Source organism: Phyllopteryx taeniolatus, chromosome 13, assembly GCF_024500385.1.
Source record: "Phyllopteryx taeniolatus isolate TA_2022b chromosome 13, UOR_Ptae_1.2, whole genome shotgun sequence".
NCBI classification, from domain to species: Eukaryota; Metazoa; Chordata; class Actinopteri; order Syngnathiformes; family Syngnathidae; genus Phyllopteryx; species Phyllopteryx taeniolatus.
The window spans coordinates 4,111,964-4,129,649 of NC_084514.1; the positions used below are offsets into that span (position 1 = coordinate 4,111,964).

Here is a 17,686-nt window from a genome sequence, read left to right on the forward strand (position 1 = left end):
TATTTAAACCTGCTAAACTACATACATTTTTCTTTTTAGCTAAAGGCGAGAGGAGACAAAACTCCCAACAATGGGGTTCAGAAAATGTTTGCTAGTGAGGAAATGTATTGAAAGTACATTTTATAAAAAGATGCATACACTAAAGATAAAATGATTCAAAAGTAGCTCACCGTTATCTTCTAATATGCATTTTATATTCAATGCAGAGTAGTGTTTGTTTTGGGAGTTATTTAGTACAGTGACTCCTAACCACTGTGAGAGATCAGCAGGTGTGCTGTGGGAAATCAATTTGCCTGAAATGGTCTGAAAAAGTACTACAAATGTATCTTTGCTCAACTATATAAGCCAGCAATGTATAGTGACATGCAGAACAAATGATTTTCCACTGATGACAGAAGGCACAATTAACCTGTGATTCCACACAGTAATTCATGGCACGCACACAGAAAAAAAAAATTGAGATCATCTTTGTGACATTTGTTTAATGGTGTGCCACAGATTTTTTTCCCAATTTAAAATGAGATTTGGTTAGTAAAGGATGGGAAACATGAGACACTAGACTGTCAGACTTCCTATTTCTACAAAGTGACTTTTTTCTCTTTTTTTTCCCTAAGAATTGGCCTATAGTGCAGGTTCTCAAACTTCTTACACCAAGTACCAAGTTAATATTAAAAAAAAACAACAACAAAAAACATTCCGAGTACCACCATAATGACCAATGTTAAAATACAGTAGTGAGGTAGGCCCAAGTGCTCAAAAATGAAAGAGAGGTTCAGTTCCAGAAAAAAATATTTAATTGTAAGCCACTGTAACTGAGTTAGTAGAAAAATTATACTTATACTTAAACGTAGTGTACACAGATCTTAAGAATTATACATAAATGTTTAAAAACAAACAGCTGAAAAGATTAAATGCAAATATTTGTATGATGCAAGATATAGGAGAAACTGGCATTAAAAAAAATAAATCACATCATACTGATAGAGAATAATATAGTTTTCCTGGTATATAGCCTACCATTATTTTTCCATATTAAAACATCAGTGAGCAAAGGTCACTGTCTAAACATGGAATAGCTTTCTCTGCTCCTGGACAGCATAATATTTGTTCATGTGCCCGCCAGCGGCTGCAAAGTGAGATCGGACAGCCGTCGGGCTAAGGCGTGACTCAAACGGCCGAGAGAGGATGATTCATGGAATGCGCACATGAAGGATTACTGTGCCTTACAGACACACGCTGCAGAGGCAAGGCAAGACAAATCTCCTCTGCATTGTATGACAAGGTCAGCGGCCCACGACGGGCGCTCTGCTCGGTGACAAAGATCTTACGGGGAACGACATCACCGGTCTCCAACTGTGACAGGGGCAATCTGAATGAGCCCCAAAAAGGTCAAGTTTGCTTTACGCGTTGTGACTCGTATGTTGGGCCACATCTATCGCTATATTCCCAAGGGCGGTGTCACTGATGCAGAGCAACAACATATGCAAGCGTGCAGAATGTGTTGCACCCACCTGATACCACACTGGGGATCTTGGACAGGAAGCTTTTGACAGTCCGGATGGCGACACCTCCCGCGTTCTCATCTTGTATTCTCGTGACAATGTCCTCAATCTGTAAGGAGGTCCGCATGTTATCATATAGATTGTTTGGACCATTAGGTGCTGTTCTAGTTGAATTTGAGAACTTTTTGGAATTTGACAGCAATAAATGTCATTCTTTCACCCTGAAATTGTAGGACTTTTCCATAAGTTACCCAAAATACACAAACATTTTAAAATGTCACTCTTTTGTACTGGACGATTGATGTATACTCTGGCTTTTCACATTTGCGCTGGTAAAATATATTCCCTTTAAGCCTCAGGTGGCAAGATTACATCCCACTGGGTCGTTGCGGGGCTTTTCCACACTGACAACGAGGCGCTCTAAAGCTCTAAAGCGCCCATCCAATCTCATTGACTCAATTACACCTCTGGTGGTTACCTTGACCTGGATGACATTATACCCTCCTGTTGCTTCACTGAATGGTGTCAATGAAGTGTGTGCTTGCTAGAGTTTGACTCATACACTCATACATTTGGAATGACCCATAACAGAGAACCTTTAACATTCCCAAGTGCTTGCAGAAATGCTAGCAACAAAAGACAACCCAACTATTTTCTTCCATTTGTACTTCCTGTGAATGTAGCAGCCTGTCCTTGTACTTTTGTCCATTTAGCGTACTTAAGATGTATCACGTTCAGAAAGTTCACGTGACAAAAATGCCGCCATAGGCCCAGATGAACATTACACAACCAATGCCGCCAGAGTCCCGAACATTCCACACCCACCAACTAAAATTAGACAACACACGTCACTAAATCACAAAACAAGGAACACGCGCCACAAGGGAACACGTGACAAAGACATTGACTCAAGGACAAACACATTGTTTTTAAATGAAGTTTGTAAAAGATGTGACAGGTCAGGTCCTTGAAAGGAACGTTTATGAGCCCAAGTCGTCTGGTCAACGATGTGCGGCGTCTAAAGGAGTCGTTCTAGAAATCAATGGCCATCAAAAACGAGCAGGTTTTGCAAACCAAGCCACAGTCAGCACATTGTTCTGCCATTTCTTCAGGGCTCACTGAGGAGCACACTGGTAAGAAAATGGAATGCAGATGCTCATATACACACACACAAGGCTATGTTGAGATTCAGTGTGGTTTAGTACATAGGGAAACTATGAAACCCACACTGCATTAACCTATAAATACTGTTCGTTTTCCATGAACATAGTATGCTTCAAATCAATAAGATCGCCCAGCCCAAGTCAGCATGTTTATCTCGCCATGTATCCTCAATAGCAGACGACACCGATCTGATCGGCAGCTGCCGGTAATTAGCATTTTATGCTGATCGGCTTTAATGTCATTGATCGGCTGCGCGAAAGACATTTACTCACAGTCTCCATCTGGTACAGTATATTTGAATCCAAAAGCTAGTTTATTTTTAGCCTTGTCGTGCGTCTTTCGACGTAGCGCTGCAAATACCTGACAGCCAATAAAGTTATTTAAAAAAAAAAAAGATGTTAGCGTATGGGACACAACACGTCTGAGACAGACAACATGTAATGCCTGGATCAGACTACAAGACAAATTTGGTCTTTCACGAATGCACTGCAATCAAATCTGGTATTCCGATATTTTACATATCACTGGGCTTTATCTTGTCAACTCAAACACAACCGGATACACTCGCTACCATGGCTACGACAACAATGGATCGTGTCGCGTGTATGATAAGACCAAAATGGGGGAAAACGTGTGCTGGTGGTCACCGGCGCACGGCACGCGACTTGAATCGATGGATTGCTTGAGGTATGTTCACGTACTTTTAATACGAAACAGCTTGCAAGCGGGCAACAAAATGTTATGTAGCCTAGCAAGCTAGTGCTAGCAGTAACGGTTGTACCAGCGTTGTCAAATCATGCGCTAAAGTTCGTGTGTGTGAAGTAATTTAAATTACAATAACGTAATTTAATTACAGTAAGTTAGCACCCATTATTTCTGTCATGTTGTAATGTTGGTTTGACCTGACTGATTAGAATACATGAATTGACTAGATTACTTTTGAAGATACTCAGTATACAGTACACAAGTATATACAGTAAATAAACAAGTCATTTAAATAGACACATTGCTCCATCTTGTGATCGGATCGGTGATCGTTATAGATTTTTTTTTTTTTTAACTCTCTAATCGGCCCCAAAAATTCTGATCGTGTAAAACCTACTCAAAAGTTACAATGTTTTAACAACTACTTTACATGGACTGGTTAATTTAGGATGCCTATTATAGTATGATTAGCTTCCTATAACACTATTATACACGTCTCATATGTCGTTCCTTACTTCCTACTCTTTTTGAACATGTACATGCCTTATTTGTTTTTTGTTTTTTTTGTTTTTTTGCCACTTTCAATCGACCATCGTATGTTGAGGTTTTGATTTTGTATATGTTCAATAAAGTTCAGAAAAAAAACAAATTCTGCTCGGAACACAAGCTGATCAGGCAATAGAAATCATGCTTTGGAAAAGTGTCAACAGAAATGCACTCTGTATTGAATATAAAATAACGAGACGGGGGGGCATCTGCTCGATAGGGTGGGCCACTGCCACTTCATGCTGACCCGAAACGATTAGATGGTTATTCTTCAAGCAAGACGACACGAAGCCAACATTGTGAAAAGTGCATCCTCCCGAGCCACCTTTACGAGGAATGGTAATCGCCACCTCCGATGGAAAATAAGATTTACGACGAGCCATCAATCCACAGCACGTATTATATGACCGACACGCACCATGCAGAGGACTATTACCAAGCCCTCACCCACAAGCTTGACAGTGCATCGTGACATGAATTATTCACAATGACTGTCAATCTCCCAGCGAGATGGATCCACAAGTGTTGGGATCCATTGGACGTTTACTTCGTAACCAGTTTGATATCTGTACCACTGGCATCTGTATGATCGACAACACTTTGACATAAAAGTCATTCAGGATAAATTCTACTCCCAAAATGACAACAACAGCCAAGTTGAAGTCCATTTGCTCTCGTGTAATAACAGACCTTAGAACCTAGTTACGGCCCATTATCTGCCTTCAGGATGTCGGCACGCAAGAAACACGGGGCCCCGTTAACAAAGGGCACCTCCTATCTCCTGGATGTATGCACTAATGGCAGCTATGGAGGGTCTCTGAGAACTGAACATGGCTGCGAGCGGGCGATAACAGCTCTTTTGTTCCTCGCTGTAACCATTATCTGAAGGACACTTGTGTAGCTCACAAGCGTGTATACTGTATATGTATATACATGGTGATGATGTATTTTGTGATTTTGGCTGAAATTTTACTGTACCCTCAATCCTATCATATTGTTCCATCTATATAGCAGCACTTGAAAGATTAGATGGCTCATGCCCAGCTTTTTGCACACAAATGTAACAAATCCAAATTTGCTGTGTGTATGTGTGCCAATTGTTAATTTTAGTATATCGTTAGCCTAATAGCAAAATTGCCCAAGTCATTTTTGAACATTTTCGGAAAACAACAACAACAAAAAAAGCAATTCAACAAACAACGTAGATTATTGACAAAAAAAGTAAAACATTTCAATCTTGACCATTTGTGAGACAGTGTCAAGAGGACTAAACAAATTTTAAGAGTTAGGTTAATTCAAACTGGAGATGAAATTATGCAGTTATATTTTAAAAGTGATTATTTATTTATTTTATTTTTTTAAATAGAAGTGATGCTTTGAAAGGTTTGTAATGTCATTGAAAGTACTTCCGTGACAGGCTTGTGTGAAATTGATGTTGGGAGGATTCCAAAAAGCCGCGCACGGACGTCTCCAAACTAACATTTGTCACCTGCTAAATCTATATTAGGATCTTAATGGCTAACATGAGATAGCTTCAGCTTCTACTGAATTGAAGGGAACAAAATGATAAGATCATTCAGAAGCACAACAAATTAACCCCAGATGAGATTTAGCAGATATAGTATAAGTGTCAAAACATGATGCATGTGATTTCCTTTTCAACATTTCAGTTGAAACCAAATGCACAAACTGGATCAGTTCAGCTTGAACTTGGTTGGATATAGTATTTTTAAATGTATACCAATTCTAAAATACATACTATGAAAGTTATCATTTTAAGTATGCATCGATTTGGGTTTGCAAAATGTATATTCGCCTCAACATCAAAGTGAAATCTTTGGAATAATACCCCACCATCAGAACAACATTGATGAATATTTTAAAAAGTGTAGACCAAGTTGTACACGCATATGCAAACAAGGGCATGAAAACAATGCTCATGATGGGGGTAAATTGTTGTGGGGTTTATCGTTTCATATTTTGTTCATTTCCCATTAAACATCCTGCACTTTGGTCAACACTCGGTTATAAATGCATTTTGTCAGTGAATAGGAAAGAATAAAACCCTCACTCAAATAATGAAATCACAGGTTGAACATTCCCCCCCAACCCCATTTTATAATCATTAACATTATTATCATTATTATTATTTGCCGATTAGCCTGGGCTACCAACTCCTAATGAATATAAACGGCACAACATCCAAATGAACCACAATATGCTTCCTTGCACAGTAAAGCGCTAAATTATTGGTACATTTCATTTCAAGAAAGAAATGTATCGAACATCTGTGGAACGAGCTGAAACGTGCGAGCTGGAGCAGTTGACCGCTGCCGAAGTTCCATTAACAGCTACACAAACAGTTTGATTGCAGTGATTACCTCAAAAGGTTGAACAAGAAATTACGATGAAGAGTACCATTCATTTGTGTCTTTTAAAAAAAAATAAAAAAAAAACACCTGTTGGGCCACAGAATGCCTGTTTGAAGACAATTGCTGAAAATGCAGCTATGGACCATTTTCCAGATTTTACTTTTTTTTTTTTTGGGTTGCCCTGTACGCACTTCGGCTCAGGCATGAGTCACCCCTCTCCATTATATAAAAATTCAGCAATTACCTTGCGTAATTCCAAGTTGTGATTACTTGACCCATCTTCCCTGGACGCCACAATTTACAGAACTGCTCTAGCATTATTTACATTCCCATGTTTTATGTATTTTGTGTTGTACAGTAATACGTTGTCGACAACTAGGAGGAAGTATGTGCTCGTCACCGATGTGTCAAACCGCCACAGTGCAGCGGGGGGGACTCGTTACATTTTCTTCCCTTAATTATTGGTGGCAGCCTTCGCCAGTATCGGCCCGATACCCGCTATCGGTACTCGCGAGCTAGCCGGTGCTAGCGCTTCTCGCCATGCAATGGAAGCCCCCAGGACGACCCGGTAGGATCTATTCCAGACACCGAAGGCTTTAATTTGATATCTTTTCCCAGGCACAAAATAAGATGCTAGACAGTGTTTGATTGACAGTTGACGGGGGCGGGGCAGAGAGAACATTAACATTTAGCCAACAAGTATATTAAACACATTCTTCCCATATAGTCGTGTAATGAATTGTGGCTTGTGTCTGTAACTCAGTTGGAAATGTTCAACTTTGTCATGTCATTACTTTTTTTGTGTGTGTGCCATATCGACCTCTGCGACATACTGGGTGAATAACGAACGTGCTCCAGCTGGTGTACGATGTTCTGCAGGGTGAGGAGAGAATAAATCCCACCCCTAAAGCCTCACACACAAAACCCACACAACTTTGGGGTGACAAATCACGATGAGAATCTCTGACACCCAGTGCAGATCAAGGAGCACCACAACAGATTGAGACATTAAAAATCTCTATTATAATGTGAACATAGACATCAGATGTTGGCGTTGCACATGGTAACTACAAGCGACGGCGCCATCCACCAAGCACTTCTTGTTCACTCATCCGTGTCCTTTATGAAATTGCCGTCAGGAACACCCGGCCGCCAACGTCCCTTTTCTTGTCCACAATAAACAAACCATCAGCTCTTGCTGCCGAAATACTTTATACACTACATTGGAGCCAATAGCGTTCATTATAATCCCCGTTATCATTTGTCACAATGGATTTTAAAAAGCACTACAGTTAATCCCTCAAATGTGGAAGATGAATGAATCGTTTTTGGTGAAATGTAAAGTTGAGCCGTATCGCAGACTGTCGCCAGACTTGAAGAAAGACATTACCCATCCATAGCCGTATTTAAGGTAATTAGTTAATGTCACCTTCAAAAATAATTTGGTGATTGCATTGCCTTGCGCCAGCCTACAAAAATTGTCCAATCTGAAAAAAAAAGTTTCTTTTCCCCCAGTTATCTTTGCTAGCCATTTTCTTATTTCACAACATTAAAAGGTCCCATTCCATCATCTACGCGGTTTGTCAATTGAATGAAATAGCCTCTGAACACAAAACCATTTGCGAAACGGGAGGATTTCAACTCTCCGTCGTTGTGACGTCGTTTCGCCAATTAATATTCCAGCCCCTGTCCCATTGGTGGTTGCTAAGGGGGGGGGGGGGGGGGGGGGGGTGGGGGGGGGGGGGGGGGGGGGGTGGGGGAGGGGTGGGGGGGGGGAGGGGGGGGGGGGTGGGTGGGGGGGGGGTGGGGGGGGTTTTAAGGGGTAAAGAATAGATGTATTTGGATTTGAGTTTAGGGAGATAAGAATTAGATTTTGGGGGTTGTTTGAGGATTTGGGGGGGGGGAAAGGGAACAGGGGGATTTGTTAGGATTTATTTTATTGAGGTTGGAGGGGGGGATTGGTATAGAGAAATTGAATGATTTGTAGTGATTTTTGGGGGTGTTATTTTGTTTTGTTAAATTGGTGTGTGGGTGTGGATGGGGTTGAAGATTTTGTTAGTTGGGGATAATAGTTGGGTTATGGGTATTGTGATGGGGGGGGAGTGATTGAGTGTGTGAGTTTTGTGATATAGAGTGAGTGATTAGCTAATATGAAGCACAAAGACATAAATGTGAGACTGGTGCAAATATGAGGGGGGGGGGTGGGGTCCAAGTTATCAAAACGGGTAATGTATATAATGGACTAATAATTTGGACTTCTGTACATTTCCAAATGTACTTTTAAGTTGAATCAGTACTTTTGGAAGACAATTGTATGATATTTTTGTTTTACACAAGTATCTTTCTACTGAAGTACGGTATGTGAATGTTTATGTCATCTCTGGTTGTACGTTTTACTTTTTGCCTTTGTTTGAAGATACGGTACTTGAGTATATCATTAATTGAACTACTGTATAATGCTGCATAAGAGCTTTTCCTTCAATCGTGCACAATCTCCCCTCATGTCCTCTCTTCACGTCAGGTGTTGCCCTGTGGATAATTAGAATTTAATGATCCCACCCCACCACCAAGTCGGACGCTTCTCGGGGGTGCAACCACCGGAGATCCAAAAGTGTCCAGCTGGAATGCTGCGCCTCACTTTGAACCAAACGCATGTCAATATTGGGACAGTGAGTGTTGTCGAGGACCACCAGTTGCTTGTCTGGGCCAGCTGAGGCGCCACGACGGACGCGCAAAGACAATTCAGATGAATGATTGCGTCTGCCTTTATAGTAACTGATATTTAAAAGTTTGTCAAGTTACAGCTCCAGCATGGGCAACCGGCCAGCTCGACTAAACTATTGCAGATAAAGCTTGGTGAACGGGACGATCAATGTCAACGCTCTCCCTAACAAAAAGCTCCCAAAAAAAATCAATAAAGTTTCAAGCAAACTGCCAATGCAAAAACCAGCGAAGCCACGGGGGTGCATGGGGTCACCTTGCTGCTGATGAGTCTCAAGGAGGCAAAAGATGCTTTCCCCTCTTCTAATTGTCCGTTGTTAGCTACGCCATGTGTTGCTAAGGGCTTGAGTGGCATAAAAACAGGAGTCTGCACTGATAGTCCACTCAGAAACAAAAGTGCCCTGCGCAGATAGAGGACAGAGGGGGCTACTATTAAAAGAGCAGCTGTCTGAAATGAAGTGTATCGGCAGAGTCCTGATTTTGCTCCGAGCACCATGGGGATTGCCAAGGGCCTGTCAAAAATGAATCACCGCCAGCAAAAAGGTCATTTGCTCAGGAGGAAGCCAATCCCATTAGTTCACCGGGGGAGATTGCTTACTCAAACGAGCCATGCAAAAGCAATTTCCAGTCAGTGCGGGCCGCTATCACTTCAAACACCTTGTCGGCCTCCTGCATTTACAGCACCTAAGAGATTCGGCTCTTAATCATACGTTCGCTGAACAAGTTTAACTTGGAATGTAAACGGAAGAGTGAGATGTACCATATGGCTACGAGTATCTGGCCACCTGAAAGAAAAAAAAAAGATTGTAACATATTGGTATATATTAAATGTTTGTGAACAAAATTTTCTTGGAGTTGCCTGGTTTTGCGATTTAACGACATATCGCTAAGGACCGTTGTCAACACAAGTTAGATATATATTTTTTTTTTTTTCAAAATTAGCCTAAATCAATAACCTGGAACCAGAAAAACGCATCTCGTATAGAATGGCAAAAATTGGCAAATAGAATCCTCCCCCAAATTTAACTACCTGTTTTAAATTGAAAGCTTAAAACTGTACCCCAAAGTATGATCTCACTTTAATATCATTACATTACCCGTGAACAACAAAGGCCTTTGCAGATTTGATCTAAAGAGCCTCAGACGTATGAAGATGCAGGCATGCATGTTATCGCTTCACATCCTGTACATTACCAAATACTACTTTCCTATTAGACATTACATTTTTCGGGTAGTACTTTTTCTTCCTTCCGTGTTTGCATCTTTTTTTTCTTACCTTTATTCAATTCTTGCTCCTCTGGGCTCAGTCACCATATGAACATTACGCAACGCCCACACCAGGCGCTTAAACGTGTAAGATGAAAGTCGAGGAGCGCGCGACGGCGTCAGCCATCAGCCAGTGGATAACGCCGTGCTATTTTAAGGATGCTGGGAGGGAAGATGCTCACAGTTGAAAGCCGCTATGGGAGCCTCACACTCCGCACAAGTCGCTTTATCTCGTTGCCAATTTAGGCGCTGCTCATCTGAGCTACCCAAGCGCTCACCTTTGGAAGAGTGAGAGGCAACTGAATTCAAGTTCCACTTTCCTGCACCCAATATGTCTTCATTTTGAGACTCCTGGTGGGATTATCGGCAGGGGATTGATTTGAGGTGGTGAAACCTCAGGACCATCTGTCTCGCGTTGATTTTCATCAACCCCCCCCCCCCCCCCCCCCCCGTCTCGACACTTCCTGCCAGTGAGACCTGCTGGTAATTGGGTTACAGAGGAAGAAAAGGAAAGTGCCTCGCCCATCTTTGGTGGTGAATATAATGTAGATATACCATTCTACTGCAGTTTACACTAGTTGTCAAGAGGCTAGCGGGCGAGATTTGGGCAAGCACTTTCCACTACTCCCCGTCCTTGTCAATATTGAATTTGAACTGCGAGTGCGTGGCAACCCCGAGGTGAAAGCAATCATCGCACACATGCACCCCGAGCAGAAAGTCCTTCTGTTGTCGCGCCGACGTGCCGTATTTCATAGACTGCAGGCAAACAAGACAGAGCCAGTTCACCTTCTGAAATGTGTGGCCATACTTCCATAGCTGCACTCTCAAGTCATTGCAACGGCAGTCCGCAGACCGGTATGCGAGACGTTCGCTCGCATAGAGACTGAACAAAAGCAGAAACAGCCACCTGTGCCTGGCTTGCAAGATGTCAACCCGCTCATCTGGCTTACGTGATATGGAAAATGAGAGAAGAGCCTACAAAAAAACAACAACAAAAAAAGTTTCATCGCCTCATCATATTACGTATACAACAAATTGATGGATAAGTAGTTTGAAAAACAACTCAAGGTTAATAGTTTTTTCAACTATTCAAGTTACTGTAAAAAGGGGTTTGGTAATTTTTTTTAAATGCTCGCAATAGCTCAACAGTTAACCCTCTGATGCAGGAATTATGAAAGCCTTTGTCAAGATTCTTTTTTGAAGTGTTTTTAATTCTTCTCAGGACATGGGGGGGGGGGGGAATGTCCAACTTTTTATTCCCAAAAATCGGATTTTTTTTCATAAAGTTACAGACATGTCCAATCCAGTGGACTTCAAAACCAAAGGACCACTATGCACCAGAGGGTTGAATATGATAAAAATGTGTTACAGATTTTAGCAAGACTTATGGAAGTTGACATGATTTTCTTACGTGGGCCACAAAATGATGTGGTGGGCCAGATCTGCGTTTCGGGCCTTTAGTTTGTCACCTGTACAATAGACCATCTTAAAATACAGTTCTATCCGTCAAGCCCGCTTTGTAATGTGGCAACAGGCTCCCAAATGAGGCATCGAAGCTTTCAAAAGTGCTTGGGCACATGAAGACCAAATAACTGGCATTAGAACACAAGCCTGAATTTTAAATCCATCCATCCATCCATCCATTTTCTGAGCCGCTTCTCCTCACTAGGGTCGCGGGCGTGCTGGAGCCTATCCCAGCTGTCATCGGGCAGGAGGTGGGGTACACCCTGAACTGGTTGCCAGCATATCGCAGGGCACATACAAACAAACAACCATTCGCACTCACAGTCACACCTACGGGCAATTTAGAGTCTCCAATTAATGCATGTTTTTGGGATGTGGGAGGAAACCGGAGCGCCCGGAGAAAAACCACGCAGGGTCGGGGAGAACATGCAAACTCCACACAGGCGGGGCCGGGGATTGAACCCAGGTCCTCAGAACTGTGAGGCTGACGCTCTAACCAGTCGGCCATCGTGCCGCCGAATTTTAAATCAAAGTGGAAAATATCCAGAGATCGCCAAACATCATTTCCAATATCTCCTCTTTGTGAAGCAAGATTTTCTCCAGACAAAATTAAGAAGCAGACAACACAAGGTTGTGGGCTGCTGCATTATAACAGAGATCGCTCGTCTGTGTGTTATGGCGGTTCCATGTGAGCGGAGACACTTTACAGCTAATCTTAATCATCGTAATACATTTTTTTGCCTCTCCAACTTCTGCAGTTTTTGATGCCATATGGTCCTGGTAGGAGACTTTCTACATTAGGCATGCTCACATGTAATCAGCTCCGGTTCTCTCGACCTTTCAACGTACATGGATTTCCTGTCATGGCTGGTGGTGTAAGGGAAAGACGCATTGTTAACACACACAGAGCAAACATGACTTGTGCGTTACATGTGTTTTTTTCTACTCGAGAGAGACAAAGGAGGTAAGCTTTGCAATCAGCAATATGTCCCCACCTGGCCTGGGGTACCAACTCCAGTAGTATGGAATCTGTGGGAACTAGAGACTGCGTTACACTGATTGGTTGACTTATTAGATTTTTCTAACAAATCCCCACTTCTTGTAACAAGACAACAGATTTCCATTCCAAAGTGACCTAAACTGGAACGCATTACTTTATAGAAACACGTTTATTCTGATATTTTTCTTCAAGCTTAATATCTCTGAAATGAAAGAGGTGTGTTCCCGCTGGGTGACAGATTTCCAATGTTGGCAATAAAATTGGTGCCACCTCCAACTTGGCCACAGTAACAACATTCAGGTGGCAGGACTGACACATGGAGGGGAAAAATGAAAAAAATCTCACCCTCAAGCACCGTGAGGTCACACCGTAAGGTTTTCGTGCCCTCAGTCCCTAAAAGGATGATTCCTCTCTCTCACCGCAGACCATCACACCGTCACCCTCTCAGCTCTTTTGTCTAATTACCATCCTTTTATTGGCGTTTAATGAAACTGGACCAAGCCTGAAGTGGTCTGGGGGAAGCGTGCTCAATTTCACAAACCATTGAAAACATAGAATCAATAGACGGTAAAGCGCTACACAGGTTTTATGGCATGAAAGGCCTCGCTCACCGCTAATTGATTATCTATAATGTCAAGAAAGCCCCCTTAACACGGGCTATGCACCCATCCCGCCTTTTCAGCCAATCTCAGAAATTGTCAAAATGAAAAGTCGGATAAATAACGCAGAGCGCTGTGAATTAATTCTATCAAATCTATTCAAAAAGGCACAATTTAGATTCGTTTCAATCAGAGCGGCAATAAGATTGGATTAACGGCAGCAATGTAATTGCGGGGGACATGGAGCATGTGCAATGCGGCAATAAAACACGATTACACGTCAGCACCAGCTCAACAAATGGTCACGATCTGCTCCTCACACCACCCATGCACCTGAACCTATATCAAATCACGTTAAATATGGGAGAGGGCTTTATAAAAAAAAATAATAATAATAATAAAAAAAACATTTCAGTCAACAACCGTCCCCCAAATTTTAAGCATTTAATCTTTTTTTTTTTTTTTTTTTAGCCCCAGCATGTGTAGCAACATGCATACAAATAACAGAAGCTCAACTAAGTATTTTTTGGCCACAAAAATATTTAACATATTGACAACATTCAAATCAATTATCCATTTGTAGCGCAATCTCATGACAGTATGCTCCATGCAGTGTATTCTCTCATGTTATGGTGCATTGCACTAATATTTTGAACTTTATTCCGTGTATTTTAAGTCGTACTTTGCCACAAAAATATATTTTAATATTTAAGAGTTTACCCATCCATGGAGGACTCAAAATATTTTATCTTTTCACTATGATAGCTATATTTTAAAACAATGCTTTGCCATGCGGTGTTATATTGTATACATTTATGTCATTAAGGGGTTTTTGATCAATAGTCTATGACCGTTCAATATTTTCCTAAGATTCAATTCAGATGCCGGCACACTTATTTAAAAAAAATAAGAATAAGAATAATAATTGGCGGCACGGTGGTCGACTGGTTAGAGCGTCAGCCTCACAGTTCTGAGGACCCGGGTTCAATCCCCGGCCCCGCCTGTGTGAAGTTTGCATGTTCTCCCCGTGCCTGCGTGGGTTTTCTCCGGGCACTCCGGTTTCCTCCCACATCCCAAAAACATGCATTAATTGGAGACTCTAAATTGCCCGTAGGCATGACTGTGAGTGCGAATGGTTGTTTGTTTGTATGTGCCTTGCGATTGGCTGGCAACCAGTTCAGGGTGTACCCCGCCTCCTGCCCGATGATAGCTGGGATGGGCTCTAGCACGCCCGCGACCCGAGTGAGGAGAAGCGGCTCAGAAAATGGATGGATGGAAGAAGAAGAATTCATTTAAAAAAAAAAAAAAAGTTACTCAGTTTGAGTAGCAAAGTGCTTTAATAATGATCTTGCATTTGCAGGCTTTTTGCAATATTGTCAACACTACTCTGCCTCAAGCTCCATTGCCTTACCACCATCTTAAGCCTACTGTATTTCCATGTGTGCATATCTTAAGCACAGATGCATTGTCTAAATGAATTAGAGTACAGTCACGTTGCCTGACAAGGAGATGAAAAAGAAGGTGGGATTAATCAGGTTTTTGTGGCATGATCGTCCAGTGTACACATCATATTCTAACGTAGGCTCCATCAATTTCAAGTACAAATACTTGCTGTACTTGAGTAGAGTTTTCAGGTATTGGTACTTCATAGTAGTTTTGTTATATTTTCTCCCTACATTTTGAAACTTATTTGGACTTTCTACTCCTTACTTCGTCAAAATAGGCTTGTTACCTTTTGACTTCTGCGGATAACGACATGACGTAAAAAAGATGGAAATAAAAAGGGAGCGTAAACAACGGCAGCAACAGATTCGCAGAAGCAAGATATTCCAGATCCATGGCCTTATTTAAGAGAATTGGTTGATGACTACAAGAATGGTTTGTTGAGAATCCGGTGCCTTGTGCCAGCCTAAAAAAAAAAAACTGGTTTCATGCGTTCAAAAATTCAAATTTAAAAAGTGTAATCTGGAAAAAAACAAAAATGAGGTCATATCATTTCAAAACATGAAAGTGATAGAAACACGTTTTGACAGTGTTCCTGGTGGGCGTTTTTTGTATGTTAAAAGGAAACTATTGTGTGCAGACTGCAAAGTTTTCCCCCGTTCCAAGTTATCAAAACTGGTGAAGTATAAATGTGGAAACGTCACGTGGCCACTAAATTAGAGGACTTCCTGTGTAAGCTACAGTAACGAGCATAACTAGAATTGATGCCATGATTGTTTGAAGCCATGTCTAATCTAGCAACTGCTTTCAATGCATTACTGAATTATTAAATGGAGGACGAGAGAGAGAATGATTGCAATACAGTACGAGCGGGGCCTCTAATTTCTACCTAGCAACACCATTCAATGCACCTCTGAGCCATAAAATGCAAATATGATTACAATGATAGCATTAAGGCTTTCGTGTGTGGGTTAATTAGCATCCTTTTGAATGTGTAAATCCTGTAGTTTCAAAGATTAAATTATTAAAACTGTAAAATGTAAATATGTTACAAGGGGAATGTGGAAATTGCATTGCAAGTCGGTCAGGACTTGTAATTCATGCCAAGACATGAGTAGACACTTTTTCACATTATTTTCTGCATGGCAAGAAAGGAGCCCAGTGGAAGGTAAAACCGATTTAAACCTTGAGTGAAACTGGAGCATGTGAAAGTGAGAAACATTCCCAAACAAGATCCCTGAAGGTTTAAACAAGCAGCCCTGAAAACGGGAAGGAAAGCGATTTCAGGGTCACATTACATAACACCACTGCAGGTTTTGCAGCATCTGTGCTGTTAAAAGTGCACATCATGCTGATATTTCTGAATTTATTCGGATTCATCACATCAGCCTCCAGAGATGCGATTGCATCTTCATCTACACTCTCTAGGTCATCTCAGAATACTCTTGCTCCTTAATGTTCTTTTAAAATGCGTTATCAGTCACAGTAAATGAACCACAGTATGATTCCAATCAGCTTTTACAGTAATTCAATCAAAGTCGACAAATGCTCTTTGACAGCCAAAGCTCAGCCTTGTATGCTTCTACAGTCCACGCTTCAAGAACGGCATCACATCATGAAGTAAATCCGTTTCCAACAGTTAACATTGCAGAAGGAAGGGGGGGGGGGGAAACAAAGGTTTAATATTACTACAGTGAAAAACGCTCGTGTTGTAATAGAACAGAAAAAAATGAAAATCACCCACTCTCATATCCAAACAGAAATAGACAAAAACAAACCAACTCAGAAGCGGATCCCCTCCAACTCGGTTTGTTTTTGCATTTTTTTTAATTGTCATTTATACCATTTCTCAAGAAGTGTAATGATGAACCCAAGATCAATCAACCGACAAGTGCTAGGGAGTCTTGCATGGGCGGGTGGCCAACACGGACCCCCCCCCCCCCCCCCCCCCAAAAAAAAAAGTTGCCAACAACTGCGCATAAAACGGGCAAACAGACAGAGCGAAGGGACCGCAAGCATCTGCGCTGGACTCATAAGCGGAATTAGCAACCTTCTGTTCAACTGGTGAGTTTATCACCTTTTTTTATTTTATCATTTGTACATTCCAAAAAAAAAAAAACTTCACACCAATCGTGTTATAGTAACACTCCATTCTGAATAAGTCCTCCATGCATATCAGCCATCACGTCCCATTGTTTACAGTGGTAATGCTAGCTCAGTATTAGTAGCGCTGCTGTTTTGTTGACGCTAAAAGAAACGCACCGCCCCGTTTCCCAAGCCATGCATGAGATTTGCCCATGGTCATTCCATGGAAAATCAAGCTTTTTCACCTTTTCACATTTTCTTTAAGTTCCAATTCTGCTTTGTGTGGAATGTAGCGAGGAGTAAACCTCCAGTGGCCCGGGTTCAAGGTTCACACTGCCACAGAACAGGAGCTGCTGACTCCTGTTCTGATGATGAGGCCCTCCTCTGGCTGCGACTCAGCAAAAGGGGTTTGTTTTGATACAATAGCTTTATAGATAGAAATGTATTGGTGGATTCCAATCCCTGCAGGTAATTGGCCATTTGGGAATACAGGCGTGTCACAGGCGGATTCTCGATGATTATTATTTTTAGTCATTGATTTTTATTCTCCTGTGATAAAACCACAATGTAAATTTCTAATCTTTATATTGCGTCACAATTTAGCCAATTTATTTTCATGTGTAACTTTCTGAAAATGTCTCCCGATTTAAAACTGCGCATGCAGAATCAGAAGATGTAAAGTTCAAATCCCTTCACCGCTTGGCCCCAATGCAAGTGGACCACGAGAAGAGAAATGAGAAAAGTTGTAATTAGGGGTGTAGTCATTACATTTGAAGAAACTGGAATCACTGTGATGAGCATGAAAAAAATGACGAGGAT

At 41.5% G+C, this 17,686-nt stretch overlaps 1 protein-coding gene across 5 annotated transcripts in view; it reads right to left on the reverse strand.

Annotated features, from left to right (window-relative positions):
- Positions 1-17,686, reverse strand: part of LOC133487633 (regulator of G-protein signaling 6-like) — a 41,959-nt gene that overhangs the window by 13,171 nt on the left and 11,102 nt on the right. For all 5 annotated transcript variants that reach the window (XR_009791414.1, XM_061794542.1, XM_061794541.1 and 2 more), the window contains exon 3: positions 1,512-1,611. Coding sequence is in view for 4 of the 5 variants with exons in the window: in XM_061794542.1 (XP_061650526.1) it covers positions 1,512-1,611 (100 nt within the window). In the remaining variant the exon portion in view is untranslated. The remainder of the gene's footprint in view (positions 1-1,511; positions 1,612-17,686) is intronic.